The 26,623-nt window shown below is 40.5% G+C and overlaps 7 protein-coding genes across 11 annotated transcripts in view; 3 read left to right on the forward strand and 4 right to left on the reverse strand.

Annotated features, from left to right (window-relative positions):
• The first annotated feature begins 246 nt into the window (after window positions 1–246).
• LOC108144702 lies at window positions 247–7,211 on the forward strand. Its single transcript, XM_017269792.2, has 8 exons — window positions 247–821; window positions 878–1,208; window positions 1,266–2,355; window positions 2,409–2,880; window positions 3,783–4,809; window positions 4,868–5,001; window positions 5,062–5,390; window positions 5,455–7,211. Exons 1-8 carry the CDS (start codon window positions 321–323, stop codon window positions 6,839–6,841), a joined length of 5,271 nt encoding a protein of 1,756 aa, XP_017125281.1. The 5' UTR covers window positions 247–320; the 3' UTR covers window positions 6,842–7,211.
• LOC108144704 (ubiquitin-fold modifier 1) lies at window positions 2,908–3,490 on the reverse strand. 2 transcript variants are annotated; one of them, XM_017269796.2, is made up of 2 exons: window positions 3,427–3,490; window positions 2,908–3,328 (listed from the first exon to the last, which is right to left on the reverse strand). In XM_017269796.2, exon 2 carries the CDS (start codon window positions 3,240–3,242, stop codon window positions 2,979–2,981), a length of 264 nt encoding a protein of 87 aa, XP_017125285.1. In that variant the 5' UTR covers window positions 3,243–3,328; window positions 3,427–3,490; the 3' UTR covers window positions 2,908–2,978. The 2 variants fall into 2 exon arrangements, with proteins under 2 accessions (XP_017125285.1, XP_017125284.1); XM_017269795.2 differs by having other exon boundaries at window positions 2,908–3,348; window positions 3,427–3,465.
• A 19-nt stretch (window positions 7,212–7,230) lies between the features above and the next one.
• On the forward strand, window positions 7,231–7,862 carry LOC108144703 (V-type proton ATPase 16 kDa proteolipid subunit). The gene has a single exon (XM_017269794.2). The coding sequence runs from the start codon at window positions 7,349–7,351 to the stop codon at window positions 7,823–7,825; it is 477 nt and encodes a 158-aa protein (XP_017125283.1). The 5' UTR covers window positions 7,231–7,348; the 3' UTR covers window positions 7,826–7,862.
• Window positions 7,863–7,991: 129 nt separating this feature from the next.
• On the forward strand, window positions 7,992–8,346 carry LOC108144459. Its single transcript, XM_017269355.2, has one exon. The coding sequence runs from the start codon at window positions 8,017–8,019 to the stop codon at window positions 8,323–8,325; it is 309 nt and encodes a 102-aa protein (XP_017124844.1). The 5' UTR covers window positions 7,992–8,016; the 3' UTR covers window positions 8,326–8,346.
• LOC108144458 lies at window positions 8,296–10,463 on the reverse strand. The gene is made up of 3 exons (XM_017269354.2): window positions 9,823–10,463; window positions 9,582–9,759; window positions 8,296–9,013 (listed from the first exon to the last, which is right to left on the reverse strand). Exons 1-3 carry the CDS (start codon window positions 10,455–10,457, stop codon window positions 8,375–8,377), a joined length of 1,452 nt encoding a protein of 483 aa, XP_017124843.1. The 5' UTR covers window positions 10,458–10,463; the 3' UTR covers window positions 8,296–8,374.
• An 854-nt stretch (window positions 10,464–11,317) lies between these two features.
• LOC108144457 (protein kinase C, brain isozyme) overlaps window positions 11,318–26,623 on the reverse strand; it is a 28,678-nt gene continuing 13,372 nt past the window's right edge. For 3 of the 4 annotated variants that reach the window (XM_017269351.2, XM_017269352.2, XM_017269348.2), the window contains exons 6-14: window positions 16,500–16,628; window positions 15,683–15,839; window positions 15,158–15,506; window positions 14,800–14,973; window positions 14,652–14,743; window positions 14,385–14,586; window positions 14,083–14,271; window positions 13,885–14,025; window positions 11,318–13,817 (exon numbers count right to left, since the gene is read on the reverse strand). In XM_017269351.2, the coding sequence (XP_017124840.1) occupies window positions 13,665–13,817; window positions 13,885–14,025; window positions 14,083–14,271; window positions 14,385–14,586; window positions 14,652–14,743; window positions 14,800–14,973; window positions 15,158–15,506; window positions 15,683–15,839; window positions 16,500–16,628 (1,586 nt within the window). In that variant the 3' untranslated portion in view covers window positions 11,318–13,664. Of the gene's footprint in view, window positions 13,818–13,884; window positions 14,026–14,082; window positions 14,272–14,384; window positions 14,587–14,651; window positions 14,744–14,799; window positions 14,974–15,157; window positions 15,507–15,682; window positions 15,840–16,499; window positions 16,629–22,859; window positions 22,972–26,623 lie in introns of all 4 variants that reach the window. The other variant, XM_017269353.2, reaches the window with a different exon arrangement.
• LOC108144460 lies at window positions 18,082–18,803 on the reverse strand. Its single transcript, XM_017269356.2, has 2 exons — window positions 18,345–18,803; window positions 18,082–18,286 (listed from the first exon to the last, which is right to left on the reverse strand). The coding sequence occupies exons 1-2, from the start codon at window positions 18,418–18,420 to the stop codon at window positions 18,192–18,194; spliced, it is 171 nt and encodes a 56-aa protein (XP_017124845.1). The 5' UTR covers window positions 18,421–18,803; the 3' UTR covers window positions 18,082–18,191.

Below are 26,623 nucleotides of genomic sequence, written 5' to 3' on the forward strand. Positions count from 1 at the left end.
AACAATCGATATAGCATCGATAAGCATACCCCGTTATAATAACAAATGTTTATAAACAATATTATTTGTAATTTAAAGTTAGTACAAATTGCTATCAAAATGCTATGATTTTATTTTAAATTAATTCATATTTTCAATTTAAATTAAATGTACATATTTAAAATTTTGAGAAGTCATCAATACAATTGATGCAACACCGACAAGAGTTCCAGCTCTAAGACATTCTAGTGGCGGCATTTCGTGTAAACAATTGTTGGCCTTTTTGTTTTGCGGCTCGGCAAAGTTTGCGTTGGAATTTTATTAATAAATGAAGCCCAGGAATGCCAAACAGTGCCAAAAAGTCGGACTCCTCGCGGAGCAATAGCTCGACTCCACGAAGACCGCGAAAGCGGCGTCGCGGAGAACGCCATAGTCTGGACTCGCAGGTGGACGAGGATGTCAAGGAGATCGATCGCCGGCTGCGGAAAGTGGCCAAGGATAACTCCATAAGCACGGAGGACATGCAAAAGGTGGTGCGTAAGGTGGTGCGCAACGATCATGTCCTGGCACTGGTCACCCTGAAAGCGGAAGACGAATTGGCGCGGGAGAAGCTGGAGTCGGCGGAGCAACAGAAACGGGGCGCCATCATCATTACGGACACTCCGTCCGTACCGAAACTCACGAGAGCCAAGGCTCGAGAGCTGAACTGCACTCCCGGCATTTCCCTGCCCCAGCTCAACGAAACTCCGGTCGACAATGATGGCATAGAGGCTTTGATACGCGAAGATTTGCACTCGGATGAAGAGGACGAGGAGTACACATTCAAGGAGGAAGACTTTCATGTAGGTATGACACAGAATTTTCCTGGCCGATGCTTAACCACACGTTTAACCCACAGTCGGATGATGATCCCAATACTACAGCATCGGATTTCGATTCCAATCCCTGCACACCGCAAACTCCGCTCACTGCCAACGAGGAATCTCCTGTCAAATTCTCCGATGACGGTTGCTTCAAGGTGCCATTCGAAAAGGGTCTGCTCGACAAAGACGACCTGCGTATATCCACCAGAACGCGCTCCAAATTCTGTCTGCAGCAGACAACCATCGAGGATTTGCAGTCGGAATTTGTGCCGCCTGACGTAGAGCCCAGCGATGTGGTGGAGAACGATATGACCGCCACCGATGCGGACTGGATGCAGTTTCTCAATGACTTTACAAAGCCGCTTAGTAAGAAGCTTCTTTAGAAGTTTTATGACTGCTATCCTCAACTGCTGTATCTTTCAGGCAACACTGTTCTGGGCGACGACGATGATCCCATCAATGATCCGGAGTATGATGCCGCTGATCATTTGGAATCGGAGTACGAGAATGCCGAGGAGCTACGCGATGTAAACATATCCAAAAAGGAGTTGACTGACCTGGTCTCTGAACTGTTTGCGGGCTTGCTGCAAGAGGGTGTGTCTCTGGAATCAATTGAATTGGAAACCCCTCAAAAATTCATGGAAAGTGCCAATGTGTCTATGGCTCCCATTGATCAGGTTACCCGAAATATCGATTTTGAAGGTCAGGTAATGGTCAATGATCATCAGCAGGAGCTACAGGTCTTCCAACCAAGTGTGATACCCCCTCCATGTGATGGAAACCATATGAGCATGGTGATGCCCGTTCCCGTGGCTGTGATGCAGGAGGGAAATCTGGAAAGTGGACCCGGAGGGTCGCCCTGCAAGGTGGTGAATATACCAACGGATGCTTTGAGTGAACCTCCCGAACTTATAGCTGTTCCAATACCTGGACAACCAAATTGCTTCCAACTGGCAAAAGTTGTGGCTAATGACTCCTCCTATATAAATCCTCCATTGACCGAAGAAACGCTCCACAATTACTCTATCCTAGAGGCTGTGCATCCACCCATTGTAACGAATAGCAATGAAGACCGCTACAAAAAACCATTTGACACCAACTTCACCTGGGAATACATCTCGGTAAAGAAACACATTTACTCGGAGTATGAGGATCAGTTTGAAAACCTGCGTAACGTGCAGCCAGCTAACATCAATCACCTTGCAAGGAGCAGGGGATTTACAAAGTCCCAGCATGATATGCTTCAGCAACAGCTTCGCATTCACACCCAAATGCTAAGCCAGAGTTATCTGCAAACCTACTCCCACCCAACGTTGTATCCCATGGCCCAGAAGCCCAGGGAAATGCTGGAGGAACTGCACAAAAAGGCAATCAAAGATGCCAGCTTCAATTGCTGGAACCTAAATGAGGCTATCCAACTGGTTAGGAAGTGGGAGCACGATCTGTGCAGTGATGAGTTTAAGGAGGAGAACGAAAAGATGATGGAGTTCATCAACAAGGAAACCGAATTGACGTGAGTTATAAATAACTTAGTGCAATCTTATAACTAATCTCTTCTTCCTTCAGGGATGGCCACACGCGACAGGTTCCAAGATTGGCACCCCGCATCATGGATCTCATGCTGGATAGCCAGGTGTTTATGTATCCTCAGTACCTGCCCCGCATGGCCTTTCAACCGAAACTGACTCAAGTCACTGCCTATGCGCCATCCGAGTATCAGCTTATTGCCATTGGTCTGGAGAAGCACATGGAGGTCATTGGGAAAGCGAAGAGATCACTTCGCAAGGGTGCTGATCCCATTCGAGTTGCGTGCCGGCGAATGGCCAAGGATACGATTCATGGCAAGACCGCCCGTCGGATTTTCATGAAGATCACTGAGCTGCGCAACTCGAAACAGTATAATCCGGTGAAATACTTCCTTGACCGCCAGCGAGCACCGCCCACGAACCACATTCTGTGGGGATTCGAAGGTGGACTGGTCAGAACTCCGCGAGAACGTCACCAGGAGCTGCCCAGTGGCTGGCAATACTACATCGAGGTAAGGAACACAATGGGTTAATACCGATTACATTGTTTAACATTTTAATAAGCATTCAAAAGGGGGGAATCTCAAGGGGAAAATACGCAGTAGAAAAACTAGCTTAGTTGGTGGCCCACACGATCTCTGGGTATCAGGCGCAGTTCCGATCCGTGCTTCAGGAACACATTTCCAGCGGTCTGCTGTGGACTGATGCCAATGCCATCGTCCGTGATGATGGCACTCGTCTCGGCCGGAACTTTAAACTCCTCGGAGGCGAATTTCAGTACGGCCGTGAAGGGAGTTCCCTCCGGAACACTGAGCACCTTGAACGGCAGCTTGGGGTCCGAAGTTAGTGTGATTTTGAAGGTTACTTTGCTCATGTTGGAATGTGCAGACGTGGTCAGTTTTAGTTTTCTCCGGTATGTCACAAGCTTCCGCTCTTTTTAACAAGCAGAATCCTTGAGTCCTGTTGGGAATATTTTGTAACTATGTAAATTAGTTACTTTTTGACTATTTCATATGCTATTTTATTTAAAAAACAAAAAAATATGTTGTCGCTCTTACTTTTAGTGCAGTCAAAAATACGATAGGCATGCGTTAAGTTATCATTAGAGGTGGGGCTTGTTGAGATTGCTGTACCTAGATTAGGTACTTGGTTGTTTTGAATAGTTTATAGACTGAATTACTACATGTTTCAATTGCGATGCTATGATTTCATTTATTAATTTTGTTATTGTCTAAAAATGACTAATGTATTTATGAGTTACTTATGTTAGTTTATAATATTTAACATATTCGATTACTTTCTATCGATGGCTAGGTACCACCTACACAATCTATCGATAGTACCGTTCAGTGCTTGTGCCATCGCTTTGTGTTTATAAATTGCGGAAAATTTTCAATTCTCGCTTATTTTGCAGAAAACCTGGGACCAAAAGCGCACCCGCCGCCATTTCAAGCCCTCGAAAGCGTCATCGGAAGCCAGTGCCTCGTATCTGGAGTTTGTGCGCGAGGCTGTCGGCGAGGATTTGGTGCTGCCGGAGAGTTTTGGCCAGGCGGCGGTGCCCAATGGCAGTGCCGCTGGCTCGGAGCCTCCCAAGGATTGCAAAGCGAGGAAAAAGCCAGCGCAGAGGAAGCCCCGCCCTGCGGAGAATCACTCCCTGCTCACCATCAATGTGAACTATGTGTTTGGTGGCGATGCGAACGCGGGAAACTACTTACCACCCGGAGGAGTCTCGGGCGTATCGGTGCCCCTTGTGTCCGGCGGAAGTCTGGCGGACAATGTGCTGAATATCAACCGCAGCCTGTACACCAGCGCCGAGTGCAGTGGTCTCCTGGCCCTGCCACCCGCTCCTCCGCCCCTGGCCGAAGATGCCCCGCCAGCCATCAACTTCAGAGTAGACGAATCCACGCACACCCTGCAAATCTGCGAACTAGAGGACTCCCGCGAGGCAGTACAGCCGGATCTGTTGCCTGCGCCGGATAGCAGTGCCTCTTCCTTTGCAGGCAGAAACGCCAAAAGGGCGCGCTATCAAATATTCAAGCCAACCAATAAATCGTCGCGAAGGGGATCAACGCCAGGCCGCAGTCGCTACCACAAATTGCGCGAACGTTTGCGCCATAAACTCAGCAAGCGCTGCCATTCGCTAATCACTACCTACGGATCCTACCTGCGTGGACGCAGGGACAAATATATAGCCTGCGAGTTGGTACAGCTCGTGCACATTCGTTTTGTGGCCCTCGAACTGTACACCCAACTGCTGGACGATCTGAAGATGTTCTGCAGCACCACCACCGCCACGACTAAAAGTGCAACGGCAACGCAGCCGAAGAGATCCAGGAGCGATGACGAGGCGGCCAAGCTCAAGAGGGCAAATCGACAGGAGGAGATGCTCCGACACATGCTCCAGCCGGATTCCCCAGAGGAGCGCAATCGCAAAGATGCCAGTGAGTTCTAATCGTTTTACCATTTAATCTCGCTCTAACTCCCGCTTTCAATGCACAGTTTTTGCGCTTAACTTTTACGACAAAGTGGAAGAGGCCCTGCTGAATGCCGATCGCCTGGATGATTGCAGAAAATTCAATAGCCTGTTGCAGAATTATGATCCCAGGCAGGAGAAGGTTTCATCTCTATATCTGGTAAGGATTACTTGACTAATTTCCCTTGATCTGCCCTAAATCATTTGGCTTAATCCACAGAAAGTGGAAAAAATCTTGCTTCCCGATCACCCAGAACTGGCAGAGGTGTTCCTTAACTTTTTGCTACCTGCTGAGGCCGCTGAGATAGGCAAATTCTTTGAGCACTTTATGATAACCAATGCCACCAACTTTATCAACAAACTGAACATTTACTTTAACAAGCAGCCCGCACAGATTAGAAAGATTTATGCCTGCCTTAGCGAATTGGCTGAATTGCCTAACGTGAGCATGAAAAAGGTCGAGAATAAGATAATGCCCTTGCTCAAGGGCAATCAGTTTCTGGCCGATTGGTTTGTGCAGCAATTTCCTCAAGGAAAGCCCCCGAAAAGGTAAGAAAAAAGATAAGATAAAATAGCCCCTGACTGTCCAACTAAGAATTGTTACACTTTTTAGAATCCTGTCTCCCGTGGAGACTATAAATCTGCATGATGTTCAGAACAACACTTCGGGAGAATATACTGAAACAATTCAGGAGTTTTTGGATGTGCCTACGACAAGTAAACCTGGTTGTCACCTAAAGTACATTAATGGCCGAATTTTCTATGGAGCCAAGATCCTGCTGCCGGCCAAGCTTTCGTTTATGGCTGCTAGTATTTACAATGAACAAACGCATGAAATGCCAATGACTTCCGATGAATCCCTGACCTGTGCCCATGGGATTCGTGCTCAGGGAGAGAAGCTCCTAAGTATGGCTGCCAATACAGATAGCGATGATGCTGCCGATCGGAGTGAGGAGGATGATGCCAGTCGTGCGTTGGTTATTGACACCACGGGCGATGAGCAGAACAGCTGCTCATCCATCGAGATGTGCGATGAGGCGGGCTTGAGAGCGCATGCAATCCGATTGAACGCCAGTTTGTATACCAACTCCAGCTTTAGTAATGCCGCAACCAGTACGCCCAATGTGGGCAATTCTCATGGACACCATCACCCGCACGCCAAGAAAACTGCCATCAATTTTGGTGAAATATCACCACGCAGGCAATCGGCATTTAACAACTCGGGATTAAGTCCGTTGTCGGGAACAATCAATAGTTCTCCCCATGTAGACAAACGGAAGTCACCCACCAAGAAGGTGCGATCGCCTCTTAATCCAACTCAGGGTAGGCAGCGCACCAATAACCAACCCATGGTCGTGATCCATGAGTCACAGCCTTCGTCCTCGCCTGCCATTGAGTGTGCCAAGCGTTTGCGCACGTTGATCGATCAGGAAAGTGTCCGAGATGCGGCTGATACAAAGGCGGGTATACGGATTATTGCCCAGGCCAAGCAGCAGGCATCAACGCCAACCATTAGCTGTAGTTCAGTACCAGTAGTTGCAAAAATTGAGGTGGACAGCCTGGAGGAGACAGCCGAGAACCCTCCAGCTTTTATGCCTCTTAAAATGGATCTGGATCAATCGGAGGAGGAGCTGGAGCCGCTGCAAGTGAGTGCGGGAAATACGCCGCAGCATATTATCACCACACAATTCGACAGCGACGAGGACTGCAAGCTGGATGTAGTGGCCACGCTGGCCAACTGTTCTCCCACCGAAGATGCAGCAGCCACAGCTTCTGGATCAACTGCCAGCACGTCGCAATCTGAATCCAGTAGCTCCCACTCGGCTCCCTGGACGCGAGAAGAGGACAAAGTCATCCTCATCGAAATGAAAATGGGGGCTCGCGACAGAGAGCAGCTTATCCGTCGTATATGCGCCAAGCTCAAGCATCGCAGCATCGGCGAACTACGTGGAAGGCATCAGTTCCTCATGGATTTTCTATCTAAATTGCAGGGCAAGTAAGTTTGCTAAGAAATGATTTCCACTGTATTATACCTCAAGCTGAAATAGGTTACTAATGTTAAACAATCTGTATATATGCAAAGACATAGTGCGCATGGTTTACGAACAAAATGGAATATCAAACCATCTTATTAATGTCTGTTTTTCTGTATTAAACTTTATAGAATTTTAAAATGTACTTTAAGCTCAAATTGACTATTAATAAGCGAAGTTTAAAGCCCTAAGAATTACTTAAGAAGTTTATAATTTAAAAACAGGCCTCTTGTTGGTCATCTCGATATACACTTTTTTTTTTGGTTAACAAGATCAAGTGTTTTCCACCTAGTTTAGAACCTGTACATATGAGAAAATTAAATGTTTGAAAAGAAAACTGGGAAACTATTGTTACATTACATTTTGGGATAGTTCTAAAACCAAACAGCCTTGCTCAAAAACTTCAAAGCTGCTTTACGCCAATACTAGATCTGTGAACATTCTGTTTTGCAAAGGAAATCATTGGAATTAAATATGATAACCGTTGAGGCCACGTTGGATCAACCGCCTTATGCCGCCTTCTTTTGCGTGATGGGCGCCGTATCGGCAATTGTGTTCTCCACATTGGGAGCTGCTTATGGAACCGCCAAGGCCTCCGTTGGAATATCTGCCATGGCCATCAAGCATCCGCAGCTGATTATGAAGGCGATCGTTCCGGTTGTCATGGCCGGCATTATAGCCATTTATGGATTGGTGATTGCGGTCCTGCTGGCTGGATCGCTTAACAGAAACTACAGCTCCTACAAGGGATTCCTCAACCTTAGCGCTGGACTGGCCGTGGGTGTCTCTGGGTTGGCGGCTGGCATTGCTATTGGCGTTATTGGGGAGGCTGGGGTTCGGGCATCTGCCAACCAGCCCAGACTCTTCGTGGCCGTCATTCTCATATTGATATTTGCCGAGGTCTTGGGTCTGTATGGTCTCATAGTGGCCATATACTTGTTTACCAAGTGATTGAAATGTCAATAAAAGTGTTGCATCCCCGTTTTTCTTTCATGTCTTTTATGTAATGGAACCGGTTTCGAAAAGTATGTTTATCGTTTATCAAACTTCAAACTATTTGCTCAACTGTAAGGTCTTCAATTTAATTTCTCTGCGGTTCTCAGTTTGAATTGAGACTTCTTTGGATTCACTTCTGACCTAATATGTGTCTCAAGTATTTCGTTTGCTTATTTTTAATGGTTTTATTTTTAATCCAAGTTTATGCTCAACACAATTCAACGAACAGCTCAACAGATATTTTAGATAATGTCACCAAAAAGCCCATTATAATGCGGCGTAAACTGCATACGGATGAGAAGCAGGGCAAGGGAATGGTGCACATAGTGATACACAAGATAGCACCCGGACATCCATACTACAAGATCTTTAATGACGATGAGAAGGCAGCTCGAGGATTCACCAACAAGATATGGAACCGTCTTTTAAACCACTACAGCACTATGCGCATATAATTTAATAGCTTAAATCTAGTTTAGTTTATGAAATATAGTTACTTAGTACTTAAGTAATTATAATAAAGCTAGAGCTGAATATGGATTCCTCGTCGGGAGCGGAGTCTTTGGTGTGGAGGCAGGCGCTCGATCTGGTGGTGAAGACCTCCGGCTCGTGACGGCAATGCACCTCCTCGTCGTGCTCGCCATCCTTTAGGGTAAATGTGCCCACCGCCGTTTTGCAATGGGCATTGATCTTGCAGCCGGAGTCACTGGCCCAACTCTCGCAACCGCAGGGCAGAGCTTCATCCACCGGCAGATGCTGGGGACTCACACTGCTGACCACTCGCTCCTCCGCCGCCACTTCCTGTTGTCTTCTTGCCTGGCATCGCCTCCAAAGCCTCCGCAGCGCCCGAAAACAACACAATCCAAAGCACACGTCAGAGGTTCCCTTGAGGCACAGGAAAAACTCCGGCATAAATGAAGGATTGATCACCGCATAAACCACTATATTTAGGGACAATTGCAGGGCATTTAGCGTAATGCATATCACCTCCAGCTGCTCCATGAAGGACTCATTCACCTTGTTGGCATCGCCGCCGAATAACAGATTTAAGGAGCTCTTCCTTGAAGTCATGTGGGCGGGAAGTTCGCCAATTAAGTACAGTGTTATCACAATAACAATGCTGATGGTCAGCTTCATTTGGTGCTGGAATAAAAAAGTTATATTGTTTGCTAAATTCTGCTATATGTTTTAGTCAAAATAGATGTATATATAATATATTATAAAATATGCTTTACTTTGTTGAAAGTTAACATGAAAGAGCAGATTTCTGTTGTTGATAGATCCATCTATGTATAATAAACTGTCCGCTAAAATCTAATAACGCACACCCAAAGCCGGTAAGGTTATGGAATTTGTAACTAACTAGTTTGTTAATATTTTTAACTTCGCTATATGTTTTAGTCAATAAAAAAATTTACTGTTTTTTGTGTTGTTGATTAGTTTCACCTATAATATACATCTAACCGCACTGATGAAACCATTGTTTTGTTGCTATCTTAAACTGATTTGTTGATATTTTTCCGAATTGAAATGGGCTCAATTGGAAAAAAAATAAATAGATTGCTGCCTGACCAATCTAATTTTTTTTCGGAATTGTTGTTTTGAATACATTTAACATCATAGTTTTTTTTTGTGTACCTCTATTATTTCAGTCATGTTTATAAAAACTATATGTTTTTCTTTCTGCACCCATTAAATTGAATAAAAATACCTGATATCTCTTGGCTGTGGTGCGGCTATTGGCAGCCGTTCCACTGGACTGACACAGTCTGCTCTGTTTCGTCCATTTTCGGAAGGCAATTATAATGGCCGTGTTGCCGATGAACAGAAAAATGGCTGGCAAAAGGGCTAGCAATGCAAAGGTAAACCAGTTTTGCACCTTGTAAAACCTGTGGGTTGATGAAAACGCTAGAGAAGGTTTCCCCATTAAACCAATTCCATTTGACACTCACTTGGAGTAGTAGAAGTCGGTGACATGGCAGGTTCCCGAGTCGGTCACATAGAAGACAAAGAAGTAGGGCATATTGACCACTATGGATGTGCCAATGGCCACAAGGATCATACAGCGGGCCACCCTGCGGCGACAAAATCGAGGAGCACCGTTGTTCTTTTTGAAGCTCGACAGGTAGGTGAATCGATCCAGGCTGAGGCAGGCCAGGATTAGGTTAGCTGCTCCAGTACTGATGCCGAAGAATGGCGTTTGCCACTGGTAATCGTAAGCGATCCAGGCGGGACTGTTGTAGAAGTAACTCCTGGACAGGGCGGTCATCGTGATGAGCAGGCAGGAGATGCAGTCCATCCAGGAGAGAGCCGCCAAATAGCTGAAAGCCGACGGCGTCATCTTGGGCCTCATGAAGACCATGGCATTGATGAAGTTCGTGCAAAGACCAAATGCGGACAGCGTGGGAACGGCCAGTCCGTAGAGCACAAAGAGCGCCACCGAGGGCTGACTTCGCTGGAAGATGCACTCGTCGCTGTGCTCCAAGTACTCGTGCTCCTCCTGGTCCTGGCCCAATGGCCAGCCGGAGTCTGGCCTGGTGAAATTCACAGCGTACATGACAGATGGAACGAATTGATGACTGGCCATGTTGCTCGCTGACTGACTGAGTGAAGAGCAGGATTTGGCGACGACTGCTGGACACGTCTATCTAATTGTTGCAAATTCACGATAAGATTATCTAACGCTAACGGACGCATAAATGTTAATTTGTACGCAATCAATGATAAGGCCGCCACGCAAACCCACCTCAACATCGGCCTCTAACTCAGCCGATCGCCCTCTCCTCTATCGGAACCCCTTTATGTATAGTGTATATGGCCCGACATCCTAGCATTATTTTTTTTGTTGCATACCTAGCCGGGTGATGGCGATTTATGATCAACAGGCTTGGATAAATATCGAATTCTGGATACCTTTGTGGGTCTATAGACAAATATTTATAAATGTTTGCTTCCACAATACTTTCAACACTATTTTTCAAGTCATTTTCATTAGTTAAATAAGTCTAGGTCGTTAGCAGTCCGCGACTGCCTTTTATATTCCAATGGGTCTTGTTTTAGGCGAGTTATACCGTATTTAAGTGCCTTTGCAGGATATATAAAATATTATGCGACCCATAAACAAAAACCTATCTGTTTTAAACTACTGAGAACCAAAGAAGCCAATAGTTTTTTTTTAATCCGCCCAAAAATTTTGTCAAAACTCTAATTTCTTAGAGTGGTATAAAATGTGTTCTTAAAATCTACAAAGATATGATGGTGATCGATAGCTAAAGTTATAAGAAGTTCAAAGAGGACATTTCTTAATTAAATTTTTTTACTTTGAAGTCTTCCCAATTAAATTTTAAGTAAGATTCCCAGTAAACCAACTCATACTCAAATCATCATGTCAACTATGGTACCCAGCATTCCATAGACAAAGAATTCTTCATTTCAGAGACAAAAATGTATATTTAGTAGTATTTTTATTTACTTTTGGGTACTCGTATTGTGTGTGTGATGTGCCCAAAGCCGTTTGTTTGATTTATTTGAGTTTGTCTCTTTGTTTGGCTTGGCTCAATAAATTATAGATTACATTCAGTTGGGTTCTGGGACTGTGTGTTGTGTGTGTACTCGTAAATGTATTGTGCTAATGCATATATGCACAGGCATATAGTATAGCTTCGACTCTTCAAAGGGTGTGGGTGAATTATTTAGACGTAAAAATAGTTTTCTTTAGTTTAATTTGGGTTTCTGTCGAGAGTTTTGTTTGGAAGTTTTAGCTTTCTCTCGCCTGATATCGTATGGTATTATATCTGTTAAGTAATTCACATCGATATTTCATAGATATAAATATATTAATGTATCTATTTGTTTTGTACTAATTTAATATGCAATTAAAGTACATACGTATGAGACTTTGGTTTAAAAAATGACCTTGAAAATCATTAAAATTACATAAATATGTTTTGTAAAAATGTCGACTCTAAATAAAACTGTATGCAGTTAAAGTTAAAGTCCTACCAATATGCATTTTCAATATGTATATAGTTCGATAATAAAAATTAATTTTCATCAAATTGTAATATTTTCAATATTTTGAACAGACTTGAAAAGTTTTACCGCTTCCTCCATTTATTTGCAATAAAAGTCATTAAAGTAATTCAGAGACACATATACATCTATAGATACATATATGTTTAATTATGCATTACGTTAATTTTAAAAAATACGAGCAAATTTATTTTTCCCTCGGGTTGAACGTTAAGTGCTACTCATCATGGTTGTGAATCGTACTCATACTCATCATCCATCGGGATCGAGTTATTTGATCTACTTGTTTGGCTTAGATTACGTTTTGATTTCAAATTGGGAAGTTAAATTAAACGTTTTAAATGCTTCAAGTTCGGAGTTACACAATTTGTTATATATATATTTAAGTTTATAAGTATTTAATTTTAGTATGTATCGAATTTACTAGTTTAAATCGAATTTACTAGTTCAAACTACTTTTAAGCTTTACCAATTCATGTTAAATTACTATGGTAATTACTCTGCTGTGCCCCACGCAATTAGCTTGGCTACAAATTCCCCTTTCGACAGACGCATATAACTATGTAATTTCCCTATTAATACGAATAGCCTCCTTTGGCATTAATTGTTTTGGGGTTTCTTCTATGAGAGAAAGATAGCTACGAGAGGCACAAAAGCTTAGCTCGGCTGGCGCTAATTTGGAAATCGGTCTAGGCTATATACGACGACTATAGTTTTACACGCTTATAGTAGATTGTCTTTCCCATGGTTAAACATGGTTAGTTGTTAGCAGCTAGATTCCTGTGAAGGTACTAAAGTTTCCAACTGAAGAACAATCTAACATAGTTATTCCTTTGGTTAGGAGCAAAAGGTTTTAGTTTCACAGTTTTACAGTTTTACAGTATTAGTTTTACAGCTTTAGTGTTTAGTATCGTCTAAGCTTAACTTATTGCTATGCAATTTGTTAATTATGGTACATTGAGACTCTATGCCAGCCATATATATAGACGTGCTATATATACGTTTGTTTGCAATGGTTTTTAAATAAAACGTAAAATTAATTTACACGCACACTGATATATATATATATATTAATGAAATTTAAAAAACTCTTGTTCTATGATATTTCTGCTTAAGTATTGAATATTGTGGGAACTTGAGTGTTCTCCTAGATTTTTTCTCCCTCTTTGGCGAACTCACCTAAACGCGTTTTCGATTTGATTATAATGCCGGGGCTAGCACTACAATCGAATGACGTTTGAACCTGGCCCAAAACTTCTAAGTTCCTCACATCCCTGCTCTACCGAGGAAAGTATTGTTTTAACTATTTAAATCGATTAATTGGCTACAAATACACTCAGATGTTGGCTAAAAAGTTAATTTCCAAATGGAAAATGCAAATGTCTAAAGCTTGCTGAAATACATGTTTTTGGAAATATTTATTGGAAATCGGACAGAATTGATCAAAGTTCTACGCAGAGTGATAGGCTATCAGGAATTTGAAATGATTTGATTTTTATTGCTTTCTTTTTTGGCTTCCAGTGAGGACGTGCTCTTGAACAGTATTCGAATATTCCACACCTTAAGCTCTGTTTCACAGTTGCTAGCACTTATAAATAACTCAAAACTTAACAATTCAATAAATATAGATACACATAATTGTCGAAAACAGAAAATGATAAACTTAACAAAGATTAACAAAATGTCTTTTCAGTAATCAATATCAAAATAGACTTAAGGGACACAACTCGCAGCTTGGAAATTAGATATGATCAGATCGGATCTATGGGCTCAAAATATATTCGGGATTCATGTAGGAGAAGCCAACGAATTCCGACTGATCCAGGTTCATCATGAACACCTTGTCCGTGGGTGTCAAGTCTGTTTTCTCTGATGTGAACTGCTTGTCAAAGTTGGACACATCCTTGCGGTGTTTCTGCAATGTAATTAATGGTTTTTCAAATTGCTCAAAATATTTATTTTATTTATTTATTTCTGCTTACAATCTTCGGCTTGAATGGTGGCTGCACCTCGCGATTTTCTATTTTCTCCCAATCAATGCGTCTAAAGAAGGGATGCAGACGCACATCCTCCTCGCCAGAGGCACCACAGCCCAAACGCTTATTTGGCTGCTTGGTTAGGAACTAAAAAATATTTTTAAATTATTTATAGATCACATATGAACATAGATAGAAACTTACGCCCTTGCAGGCCTCTTTGGCCTCCTTGCTCAGGCTCTTCGGATAGGAAACATTGTGATCGGTTATGGCGGCAAACAGCTCCTCCTCATCCTCGCCATCAAAGGGTGGCTGACCCACTAACATTTCGTAGAGCAGGACTCCATAGGCCCACCAGTCCACCGATTTGCCATAGGGTTGATAAAGAATGATCTGAAGAAATAACACATATTACTTTCTTATTAAATCACTTCCTAAGAAGGAAAAATGTAGTCAGATATATATTTGCACTTTTGAATTTTTTTTACCAGTGAATTAAAACCCACCTCGGGAGCTATGTAATCAGGGGTACCGCAAAAAGTCTTTGTGGTCTTGTCACCCATTATGTTCTCCTTGCACATGCCAAAGTCCGCAATCTTGACATGCCCATCGGCATCCAAGAGAACATTATCCAGCTTTAGGTCCCGATACAGTATGCCCTTGGTGTGTAGGAAGAAAAGTCCGGCAGCTATTTCAGCGGCATAGAATCTATTGAAAGGCGGATAAACAAAAATAACCAAAGGAAACGTGGACAAACTGTTTGGGTCTCTTACACAGCCACCGGCTCCTTGAACTTGCCAAACTGTTGGATTTGGAACATCAAATCGCCTCCGTTCACATACTCCATCACAAAGAATAAACGGTCCTGGAAAGGGGGGCATTCTGCATCTGCTGTTTTTATCGATATCGGCCTGGACTCACCATTGTCTGAAAGCAGGAGTGCAATTGGACCAGGAAGGGCGGCTTTTCACCCAGCGCCAGGACACGTTTCTCGATCATGGTGCACTCGACGTCGTCGTCCTGGATGATCACATCCTTCTTGAGTATCTTAATGGCATACAACTCCTCGCTGCCCTTGCGTTCGGCTAACAAGACCTGAAAGTATTGTTTAATTTAATGTTTTTTGTATGAAAGTATGAATCATGAGTGCAGTTCTATTGCTCTCTTCCGCTCTCTCAAATATAACAACTCCTTTTGTTAAAAATGTGACGTCATGACATAAACTTCCCAAATATATTATATTCTTTTAATTTACTTAATTGTAGCTTTTTGTACCCACCTTGCCAAACGATCCTTTGCCCAGAACTTTGATAAAATTAAAGTCCGTGGCCCGGATCATGTCCTTTTTGGATGACGTATGCGTGTTCGTGTCGCTGCGCATCACCATCGGTTTTTTCTGCGACGGCTTCTGCTTGAGTTTGAGTAGATCCTGTTCGTCATCCGCACATGGCACATTGTAGTATTCGCCCTCGTCCTGGGTGAGCAGCTTAAACCATCCATTGGTGGGGTTCTTGATGATCTCCGAAATGCCAAAGGACAGAGCACCCATAAAGTCATTGCGTGAGGTGCGATCCCAGTCCCACACCTCGATCAGGATGCGTCGATCTTTGTCCTCAGGTTTCAGATCGCTAAAATATCGTAAAACAAATTTTAAAGACTACTAAATCTAAACTAAAGCGTCCTATAACATAATAGTATGGTATATGTATATGATTGTTTCCTAGTGTAATTTAAGAGTATTTTTATAAAAATAAACCCTTTCAATTAATATAGGTTGCCATAAAATCTTAAACAAAATACTTACTAGCTGAGTGTCTCATTCCAGACCGGATTCAGGCAAGCTTTGATGGTGCGAGTCTTCTTCTTGGACTGATCCTTGTCGTCCGGAATTAGCTTTACCTTCACATAAGGATCGCTGAGTCCGTTTGGGTCCATGGGTATGAGATTGCGACCCTCCTTGACTTAAAAGACAGGACAATGAAATGTGGGTGGTACTAAACAGCTGTGGTGGCATAAGCAGTCAATTAAAACCCAACACGGCCACAAAGCAGCTACGGAAATTACGTGAAATATGCTCCTGGGCATGAACAAAGCATTGTGTCCTGGAGGACACCCAACCATCCATCCATCCAGTTGCGCTCCTTTGTTCAGCAAACTGCATTCTAGTTTGGCATTCATTATGTGGCACTTGCGGCTAACGAAGGAGAACGAATATACAGAGAATTTCCTTAAGCGCGCATAATGAATTAATGCAAATCGTAAGCAATTTTCCCAGGAGCCCAAAGGACTTGCAACTTTTGTTTCCAACAGGAAACGAAACGAATCGGAACGCAGAGCATAGCAGAGCAGAGCAGGGCAGCAAAGAAATACAAAGACGCAAAGACTGTGTAACATTTTAAGCGCGTTGCTTGGGAAACTTTGCGGCTTCCCGGGGCATAATATCTTTCCCACTTGCCTTTTTTTTTATCATATATATTCCGTAAACTTTTCGCCCACTTTCGGCCCCCAAAGGCGGCTTGCGCACAGAAACAAAATAAAAAACTTAGAACGCTGGGTCATAATTTGTAACAATGCTTAAGCGGCTTAAATTTGTATTCCGGCTTGGCTTGCTAGCCACTTACTCTGGACAGTTAGCAGATTCTCCTTGACGTTGATCTCCAGATAAATCCGACCCCGTCGCTCCGTGTGATCGCATCCGCACAAACTGGGCACATTCTCCTTGCAGCGTGCATGTACGTTCATGTCACATGCTTTTTGAAAAATGTTTAAAAAGTATAAGAATTAATTTCCACTTTTAAATAGTCTGAAAGCGAAAAGGTAAGGGTTGACTAATAGAGTTCTGGTTAGTGGGATTGATAGGCATGAGTTGGTTGTTGAAGTGAAACATAGCACACACACACACACACACACACACACACACACACACACAGAGAGGTACAGTCTCGGACACAGAACAAGAGTGAAGTACTTACCGTGTGTCTAAGGTTTTGCCATGAGAATGCAGCAGGTATATCTGCCCTGGGTCCTAGCAAAACCAATCAGTAAATAAAACCCAAACCAATTTATCACCCATCAGACCATTTTACTGCCAGCGGAAATTGACAAACTGTTGCTTCTTCACGATTGAAGCTACACTTTTGACTCTGACTCTGACAAGTGGCAAGTGGCGTTCAATTGGAAATTATTTGCTAAAATCAAATTGCGATTCATTTTCATGAAATACGTTTTGTTTTCAATTAAAGCACTTTGCCCTCATCATCGGCCATCATCAAGCATCAATGGGCATCATCCTGTTTGTGCCGATTGCCTCAGTTTCCTCTCACATATCCGCTTTCCCCGGCTTTTCCTTTCGGGGCTATTTTCCCTTGGCAACATTCCGCTTTGGTGAAGTGTAAAATTACTTTCTCGTTCCTCCCCGACACCCTTGGCAAGGTCTTAATTTCATTCAAGCGAACGTTGCGTATACGTAATGTTCAGCTCTCGCTGCGTATGCGTGATATTTAAGTTACGTTTTGTTGGGCCGGCCCTGTGGCATGTTGGTCAGCACAGAATGTGCAAAAATGTGTACACAAAGGCAAATAAAAGGGTTTTCCTTTGCCGTAGCATAAAAAAAGACACATATGTGTTTTCCTGCAGGAAAAAAACAAACAAACCCACAGATATGAGTGTGTATTCATAATGTGGCCTCAATTTGTGTAGTATCATTTCAATCCCATGTATTTGTGTTCACTTCCTCTATTTGCATAAACTATTTTTGCATACATTGTGTGAACCAAATACTTGGTAGAGATAAAAACCAATTCGGATAGACAAACTTCTGAAAAACTATTTTAGCTACCTACATGAAATATTCTTGCAAGATTTTGTTTTATTATACTGTCTTTTGTTCAATACTACACCTTTATATCAACAAGGTGTATATAAAATAGTGTTTTTTGAATTTCTGTTTTCAACTTTACTTTTCTTTTGCATGTGGCGTATTTTGGTCCATCGTTGCAGACTTTAAAATTAATTAATAGAAAAGGTATAACCTTCAGTGATGTGTTTTTAAACAAAATATACGAACGTTGTAAGTGAAAACATTCAGAAAAATAACCTATAGTTAAAAAACAAATATGAAGACCAAATGAAGGTGGTTCGCCATTCATAATTGTTTTGTTTCAGTTAAAAAACGTTAGTTGAACATGTTTGGTTTGGTCTAATTAAAATATTTTCCATTTTTATTATTATTATTATAAGCAATGAAAATTGTTGTGTGGTATTTATTTTAGCGAATGTCAAAAATCGCATTCCAAACTAGTTAAATGATTAGATCAAGTTTTCATTTTACAAGGAACACATCTTGTCTGTTTAAAACTTCCAAATAGCGCATTGACAGTGTAGCAGCGTCCAGCTGGACCGCAATCCGCTAAAACATTTTCAGGTCTATATAAGTGATCGCGATTTCTGAGCGAATTTACACTTACGGTGTTTAGGGGCTCCTGCACAATATAGTATGGACAGTAGAGTAATTAGAAGAAAAGCCTTTGAACATGTTTCCATCCTGACCCGTGGTAATGAATAAAATGATTGTAGGTGATTTTCTTCAGAATCATAAACTTTTTGTAGCTTGATAATTGCAATTGACTTAGTATGGACATTTGTATAATGCCCAATTTCACAAGAAATGGAGTGTTACTAAATACTGTCAGAACAACTTCAAACAGTAATGTCAAAGTTCTCCTCAAATCGAAAGTTATGTATATATATCTTGAGTTGTTTGCGTACATGTTTAAGAAGAAAGATTTGTACGCGTATATGTTTCAAAATATTGAAGCTATGATGATTTTTATCTCAATAATTCAATCGAACCTATGGTAGCTATATGATATCGTTTTCTGATTTTGATAAAATTTTAAGCGTTATTCTGAATTATTAAGCCATGGTCCAAAAATGTTTTTTGCAAAAATAAAAAGAGTAATACTTTAATTAATCCCATGGGAACTATATATTATAATCGGCCGATTTTAATAAAATTAAAATAGTAGTTCTAAAATATTGAGACATTAATTCTTTTTAAAAAACTTAAAAAAATTAAAAACAGCATAGTTATCATGTTTTTCATTTATTCTTTTTTAATTGTTTCTATTGGAGCTTTATGATATAGTCGTCCGATCCGGCTCGTTGCGGAATAGGAAGACAACTGTTGCGAAAGTTTCATGCAGATAGCTTTAAAACTGAGAGACTAGTTTGCGTAGAAACGGAAGGACGGAGGGACGGACGAACAGACGGGCATGGCTTGATCGACTATCCTAGTTATGCTGATCAAGAATGTATATATTTTATAAGGTCGAAAATGTATCCTTCACTGTGTTGCAAACTTCTGACTGAAATTAAAAAAACCCATTGCAAGGGTTTAAAAACATCGAATTAAGCTGATTTTCGCTGTGTTATTCTGTTAAAACGCTTATTGTTTTACAATTTTCATTTTTGGTGGGAAAAGAAGTATCATTTATTTGTACATTTTATGAACATTTCTATTCCTTTTCCAAAGTGTAAAGTTTTGAATCTATGCAGTTCGGCCCCTTCGCCTATCCCGGCAACATTTCTCTCCAGCCGGGCAATTTCCGGCAATCATTGGGCAAGGGTTGCTGATTTGGGCACAATATCCACCTTGTCCGCATGCTAAAATATTGATTAGCCTACGTAAGTAATTTTAGAACCCTGGCTTAAGTGCAAGGTATACTAACGGGCTTGTCCATAAGTGGGATCAAGGAACAAGGACAGGAGTGCTGCCACCAGGAAGATTTTCAAGTAGCCGATCATCTTTGCTAGCTGATTGGCTGGTGCGGACACCTTTTATACTGTATATGCCGTGAAAATTGTATTTTCTTGGTTTCAAATTGGCTTAAAGCATGGTTTTAAATTTAATCTCGATCTACACAGCCATAATCTATAGGCTATAATCACTTTAATACTATGGCCACGCCTACTTTTCTTTGCCATATTTTGGATTTCCAATTGTAAACAATTAGGTATTAAAATGCTACAACACTAGAAGCACCGTAAAAAATCTACACAAGAATACAAATTCATTGTTCCGGTTATATCATATTTATATTAATGTGCATTGAATCAGTATTAAATCTGTGAATATGGCAGACAATTTGTCGTCTAGTGTCTAATCACTTGCTTACTCATAATGCATTTTGACCTGACAGTTTTAATAAATAAGAAACTAAATGCAATGCTGATTGTACTATAGTAATACTCAGCAGATGCTTTTCTTGATAAAAAAGAAACAAATTTACAAAAAAAAGGTTTACTTTAATAGGACCGAATATTTTTCGTCATTTCGTCAAGTGTTAAATCACTTGTCTAATCAAAATGCCTCCTTACACGGCAACATTTTTCTGTTTTCCTTGTACATTTTCCTGGAATTTCTGGGCATTCATTTAGGGTAGATACACACCTTCCCTCTCCACATGCTGAAATATTGATTTAATTTTAAAAATTATCAAAATTTAAATGTGTTAAGCTTTTACTCCTAGTTAACTTAGTGGAACAGCCGAAGCCGATGCTGAGGACTAGGAAAACTGCCAGCAAAAAGACCTCGAAGCAAGCGACCATAGTTGGGGACTAGTTATTTTTCGCTTCTTCGAAAGGGCTGTGTGCTGAGGACCATTCAAAATTCATTAGTCTTAATAAGCGTATCATCTCAATAGTCTGTCGAAATTTTTTTTTTATGAAAAAAAAAATGTCGAATATGAAGCACATAAATCACATTCATTTATTCATTTGAACTCCAAAATACATTTCAAAAAGAGTTTAAGGCTATCCCGTATGATATCCTTTATTTTTAAAGGGATGACTATGCACTACACATCAAGGATCTGTTTCGCATTCTGCATTTTTGAGTATAATATGTTAGTGATCGCTTTAAACCAAAAATAACCAAAATAAGCTAATCACCCTTGCGAACTACTTGATTATTGGTTTTTTGCAATAGTTAAATATTTCGAGGAATGCCAAGTTTATTAGTCTCGGTTTAAATTTTAGTGGTTTTTAAAAGAATGGAAATGTAGCTATTTAGAATGTAAATATAGCAATCAAATTGATTATAAACCAGAAAAGAATAAATTGGTTTTTCTCTTTTATTTGGTTTCTAAATACATTGAAAAACACTTGGAATTGATGAAAGGGATGACAAACATTTTTATTGAGAAAATATTAGTGTTTGTGGAATAGAGTTTCAAAACTTATTTGTAGCGAATTTCTGAATCTGTCCCGTGGATCAACTAGTGAAATATAGTTTACCAAACCGCTTTATACATTCCCGGGGTATTGGGCGAAAGGGCAACATTTCTCATTACGGTTTGAACAGTAATCAAATGTATTTCCACAAAGATTTGTCCTAGTTACACACCAACCCGCTCCGCATCCTGAAATATTTATTTGACTATTTCAGTAGAATATAACAACAAGGTGTAATCTACGTACGTGCACCAATAGTTCTCTTTTGCAGCCCTCCCAGCACGGGACTAAAGATCTCAGCGAAAACAAATTGCGACAAAAAAGACCGAATACAAACTTATCATCATTGTTGACTAGTTAATTCACAGGTTTTTAAGAAGGTTATATATACAAAATGTTGCTAATTAGATTATTCTGGTTAACTGCGTTTTTAAAACTGGAATGTAACCATTTAGACCAAGAATATTTGTATTATAATATCACTTAATGGCATCCATTACTATTGTTGATCTTTGACGCTAACGTTCGAATGTTTTCGATATATACCATATAAATATCGGAAGAGCTATCACTAGGTCTTTAATTTTTTTTTTTACAATTTACTTTTATTTGTAACAATAACAATTTCTGTGAAATAGTATCGATAAAAAATTCACATATATAGGGAACCAATGAGAAATTTTCTAAACAAAATATCGTTTTATTGCTAGGCATGAAAAATTAGTATCGATTAGCTAAAAGATAAAAAACTTTTGACAAGATTAGGGAATTTTGTATTACTTTGGCAGCAATCTTAGTTTAAGCTTCTTTGCAAGGGTACTCAGAGTTTTCGCAATTATATACTACATATTTAAAATGATTGAAACTTAATTGGCAAATGCCTACATACTGTAAAGTATTATTTTACTTTATCCTCCAATTGAAATAGCATTTAATGGCCAATTATGACACATTTACCCAGGTAATTTTATCTGCTATTGCAACCTTGAATTGTCGGGAAATATTTCGTTCTCATTTTTTTCAAGTACAATACAGCCACAGACCACAATGGGATGCTCATACACAAAGGACACTCTCACGTTTCCATTAGCTTCGGCTCTGGTGTCCTTTGTATGTTTTTGTTGCGGTCAATGGCGCGTAATTAAATTATTTGTTTGGCAATAAGGTAAAGGATACCCTTGCCACAAAACACATTTTTATATATTAATACCCCTCGGCGAAGGCAAATTGCTGGGAAAGTTCTACGCTAAGTCGCTAAACATGACGTCTACAAATACGTAAATATATTGTTGGGCCTTTAAAATTAGTAAACATTTATTAAATGGCTTTGCAAACTTGACATGCACTTGCAATAATTTTGAAAATTAACAAGTTTTTAAGAATGTCAACGAAAACGAAAACTGAAAACTGAAAAGAAAAGCAAGTGCAGGAGGCAACTGGCAAGGCAAATAAAATGGGGGGAAAAGCGGGAAAAGCTGGCGGAAACTTGTCAGTGACAGTGACAAAAGCAACAACAAACAACTCGCCCAAGTGTGCAAAACATTCACACACACACCCACACACACACGTCCACTCCTGCAAACATAAACACAAAGACAAGTGCACACTTGAGCGGGAACAAAGCGCTGCTAATTGTAAATTGCAACAATCTAAAAAGTCTGCGGCGCCGCCACCAAAAATGCAAATGAGTTGGGACACTTTACTATATACTACACTAAATAAGGGGGGTACTTTTTGGGGGACTTTACCTCGACACTTGAGACCCTTGTGCGTGATGCCGTGCAAAAGAGACCCACAATGATCGCAGAACGTCGGCGACAGGAATGTGACATTCTGCCATTTGTGGGGCATTTGATGCGCCTGATTTGCCGATTTCGATCACGATTTCGATTTCGGTTTCAGATTTCAGATTTGAGTTTGAATTGGAAGAGAAAACTAATGGAAAATTAACGCTGGGCATAGGTATAGGTGTTCGTAATAGCTACATAGGTGCAGTGGCAAAAAAAACATAAAGGATTACAAAACAACGTGAGATAAAGGACACATAAAATACATAACTAAAAGCTAATTCTACTGAAAATGATTACTGTTTTATTACAGGAAATAAAATTTGCTTTACGACAATTTCGACAACTTTTAAAATAAGCAATAGCAAGGAATGGAAAATATGGGATTTTAGAATTAGATTGTTTTTGAACGAACAACAAAATGTTGTTATTGTAATACAAATAATTAGCAGCATTTTTTTTAAAAGCTGGAGTGTAAATATTTAAAAATATTTATCAAATGTTTCGATCTATGAAACTTTGTTTAAAGACAAATTTTAGCAGAACACAATTTTCAATTAATAAAATGGCTTTTTAATTTTCGAAATTGTTAGTTTTAGGGCTTACACTATAAAGTTTGTTTATTTATACTGATTGAATTTTAATTTAATAAACTCGCGGAGACAGCTCTAACAGCATTTTGGCACCCCGAACTGCACCTTTTTGGGTTGCCAAGTGCAGATGTTTTCCAGCAACACAGCTTTGCTTTGGCCATCACATGTCACAAACAGCGAAATCAAATGAAAATGGAAGAGGGTTTATGGTGGCAGTGTGATGAGTGGGTATATGCATTGCACATATATAGGTATATATACATATATTATATATAAAACACACAGTGGACGGTTTTGAACACAAGTAACCAGCGAAGGTTGCAAAAACAATTGCTGCCTAATCCTTTCCAAGGAGCTCTTACACTCACACAATACAAAATCTCTCTCACACGTGACATTGGCTGAAAACTTTGAGGTTATTTTCTTTTGGGAGGGTGGGCAACATTTCCCCCAGTCGATTGTTGTGCCAGTTTGCGGTGGATGGTGGGTGGATGGGTGGTGCCACAGGCAAGGACATTTGATAGCATTATGCGCCATCATGAGCATCCACTGAGTAGTTCTCCTACATACCCCATTTTTTTTGGGGAGCTTCAGCAATTTGTTGTTTGTCTCTGCCAAGGTTCAACAGCTGCTTAGCCATTAATATCCTTTTGCTACCAAAAGACAAACACCATCAGAAGGCAAACAGACACTCACACACTCACACGCACACTCAGACACACAAACGACCTTGGCAGGGGCGCAGCAAAAAAAAGTTGTTGCATACTTTGGCGGGCATGCTCAAGGCCGCGAGGGTGGGCGTTGGTCGATGTGGGGCTGGCGGGGGATTTGTTTGGATAAAATGCAATCGCATTGAAGGTAAACATGTGTGTATGTGTGAGTGTGTATAGTATGTGCGGCCTCCAATTGGACTCGCTTTTGAGGGACCCTGGATAGCCACAGGTGTGGACACTCGAATCGAGGCCGGAAACCCATGACATTGCGAAATTTCGGCCGTACAGTGGAAGTTTAATAAAATTTACTTTGACTACCAAAATAATTGCTATCTGTAGAGTTAAAGCAAAATTTACCAAAAGCAAAATTGGAATTAAAGTTCCAGCTAGCTTGGCAGAAAAAATAAGTGTTTATTACAAATTAATTTTTAGTTGTAAATCAAATGGATTTAAAAAATAAAAAATCTACTACTTTGTAAAAGTTGAAGAGTTTTTTTATAAACTGTTTTTTCCAAGTCAATTTAGAAAAGCCTTTTAAAAGAAAAAAGCTTATACTTTGTTAACCAATTTGAATGAAATGTGTTTATACTAAGCCAATTTATTTTCCTTAACATAACATAAAAGTTCAGGCCACTGAAGATCGACTGTGTGAAATGGTGTGCTTTATTCTTATCATTACGTCACAGTATCTGAGTATCTGCCACATGAAAGCCTCGTAAACAAACCCCCCGTCAGACGTTTCCCAATAAATCTCTTGGCCCACGCACACACTCACACACACACAGACACAAGCACACGCAAATGGAATTTCATTTGGCTAACACGCCCCCATTTAACGCCTACTTATTTGCCACGTGCCAGAGCGAAAAATTTGAAAAAATATTTGCAGCACGAATTTATCACAGCATTCTTTGCGTCGCTGCCTGTCACCTAACAAATTTGTACCCCGCCCACATTTCCATATCGCCGAAAAAAAAGTCCAGCCGCCCCCCACTTTTCCATATCCCTATCAACATCATCATCTAGCTCTGAATGGCAGCTCCCATTACTCCATTGAGTGTAATTTTTGGTATATAAAACGCCAGGCAGCACAGCACACATATACTCGTATACTTCCATATAACTGCCGGCATATTAACAACTGATGCCCGATAACAAATGGGGTTGTGGCGGTGGTGGGTAAATATAAATTGCCATGTCATTTATTCCGACAATCCAGATGATATGAACTCCCAAACGTGGTCATATCGCCATCTGATAGCATTTTATAGTCCTAAACTGCATTTGTTTTCAATTTCCGCTTCAAGTTGAAATTAAAACCAGAAATTTTTGGGAAAACCCAATCGACTCTGCTCAGGTGTGAAGCTTAGCCTTGGCAAAAATTGATTTGCCTACACCTGTCGCAATAAATTTGATCCGATTTGTTGCACAGGTTGGTGGCAACAAAGAGCCAAACGCAACACTGACACAATGGTAACATTTAAGCGTATTGGGCCAGATTGTATTTCACACACAAACACACACACAGGGCCAAGAAAAAAGGCTAAGTGAGTTAAGCATTTTGCAGGGGCCAATCTTTTCGGGGTTGCCATTGCCATGGCTTCACACTCAACGGCAAAAATGAATGTGACATTTGAGTTTCCGATTCGGAGAATGCTCTCTTATTGCCTCTGCATTTGGTGTTTACACTTGACTCGTTCTAATTAAGCCAGTTGCCATGGCTGTGAATTAATTGCCAGACCCACTGACAAACCACATGTTTGGGGCTCTATAGTAGTTACAGTTGCCTCAAGCAGCCAGCCAAAATAATACTTAAGGGCCAGGCCAAGAAGTCGGTTGGAAGCTGCTCAAGGGGTAGCATCATTACTATTTGTATTTCTGTACAACAGATAAAGCATTAAAAAAACTTAAACTATACCATCATTTAGAATAAAATGAGCAAAATGAAATACAAAACTGCTACATATCATTGTAGCACAAAACAAAATGTTGGTATCAAACAGGGAAACATTTCCAAGTCAAAGGAAATATAGGTTTGTAGTCTATACTTTTATTTAAAATAAAATATATAAAATTAACTTATATATAAAAATGGAACATTTTTTTGTAGTACCAAAACAAGTGTTGTTTCTAGGCAAAGACAAAGTCATCTTTGTTTAAATATAAGCCAAAATAGCCAATCCTCTTTTCAAAGAGGAACATAAAATGAAATAATTTTATATAAATATTTACCGAATAGGCGATTAATATAAAATTTAAAATACTTAAAGTTGAGTCATTCAAAAACGAAAGCTTAACTTAACCCTTAAGTAATGCTACTAGCCAACTTAAAACCCCAATTTAGCGCTTAAATTTCCACCACTGCAGCGAATATAGTCAAAAATGAATATTTATTAAACCTAACTAAACCAAATTTGCT

The sequence above is a fragment of the Drosophila elegans genome, unplaced genomic scaffold (genome assembly GCF_018152505.1).
Source record: "Drosophila elegans isolate 14027-0461.03 unplaced genomic scaffold, ASM1815250v1 contig_183, whole genome shotgun sequence".
Classification (NCBI taxonomy): Eukaryota; Metazoa; Arthropoda; class Insecta; order Diptera; family Drosophilidae; genus Drosophila; species Drosophila elegans.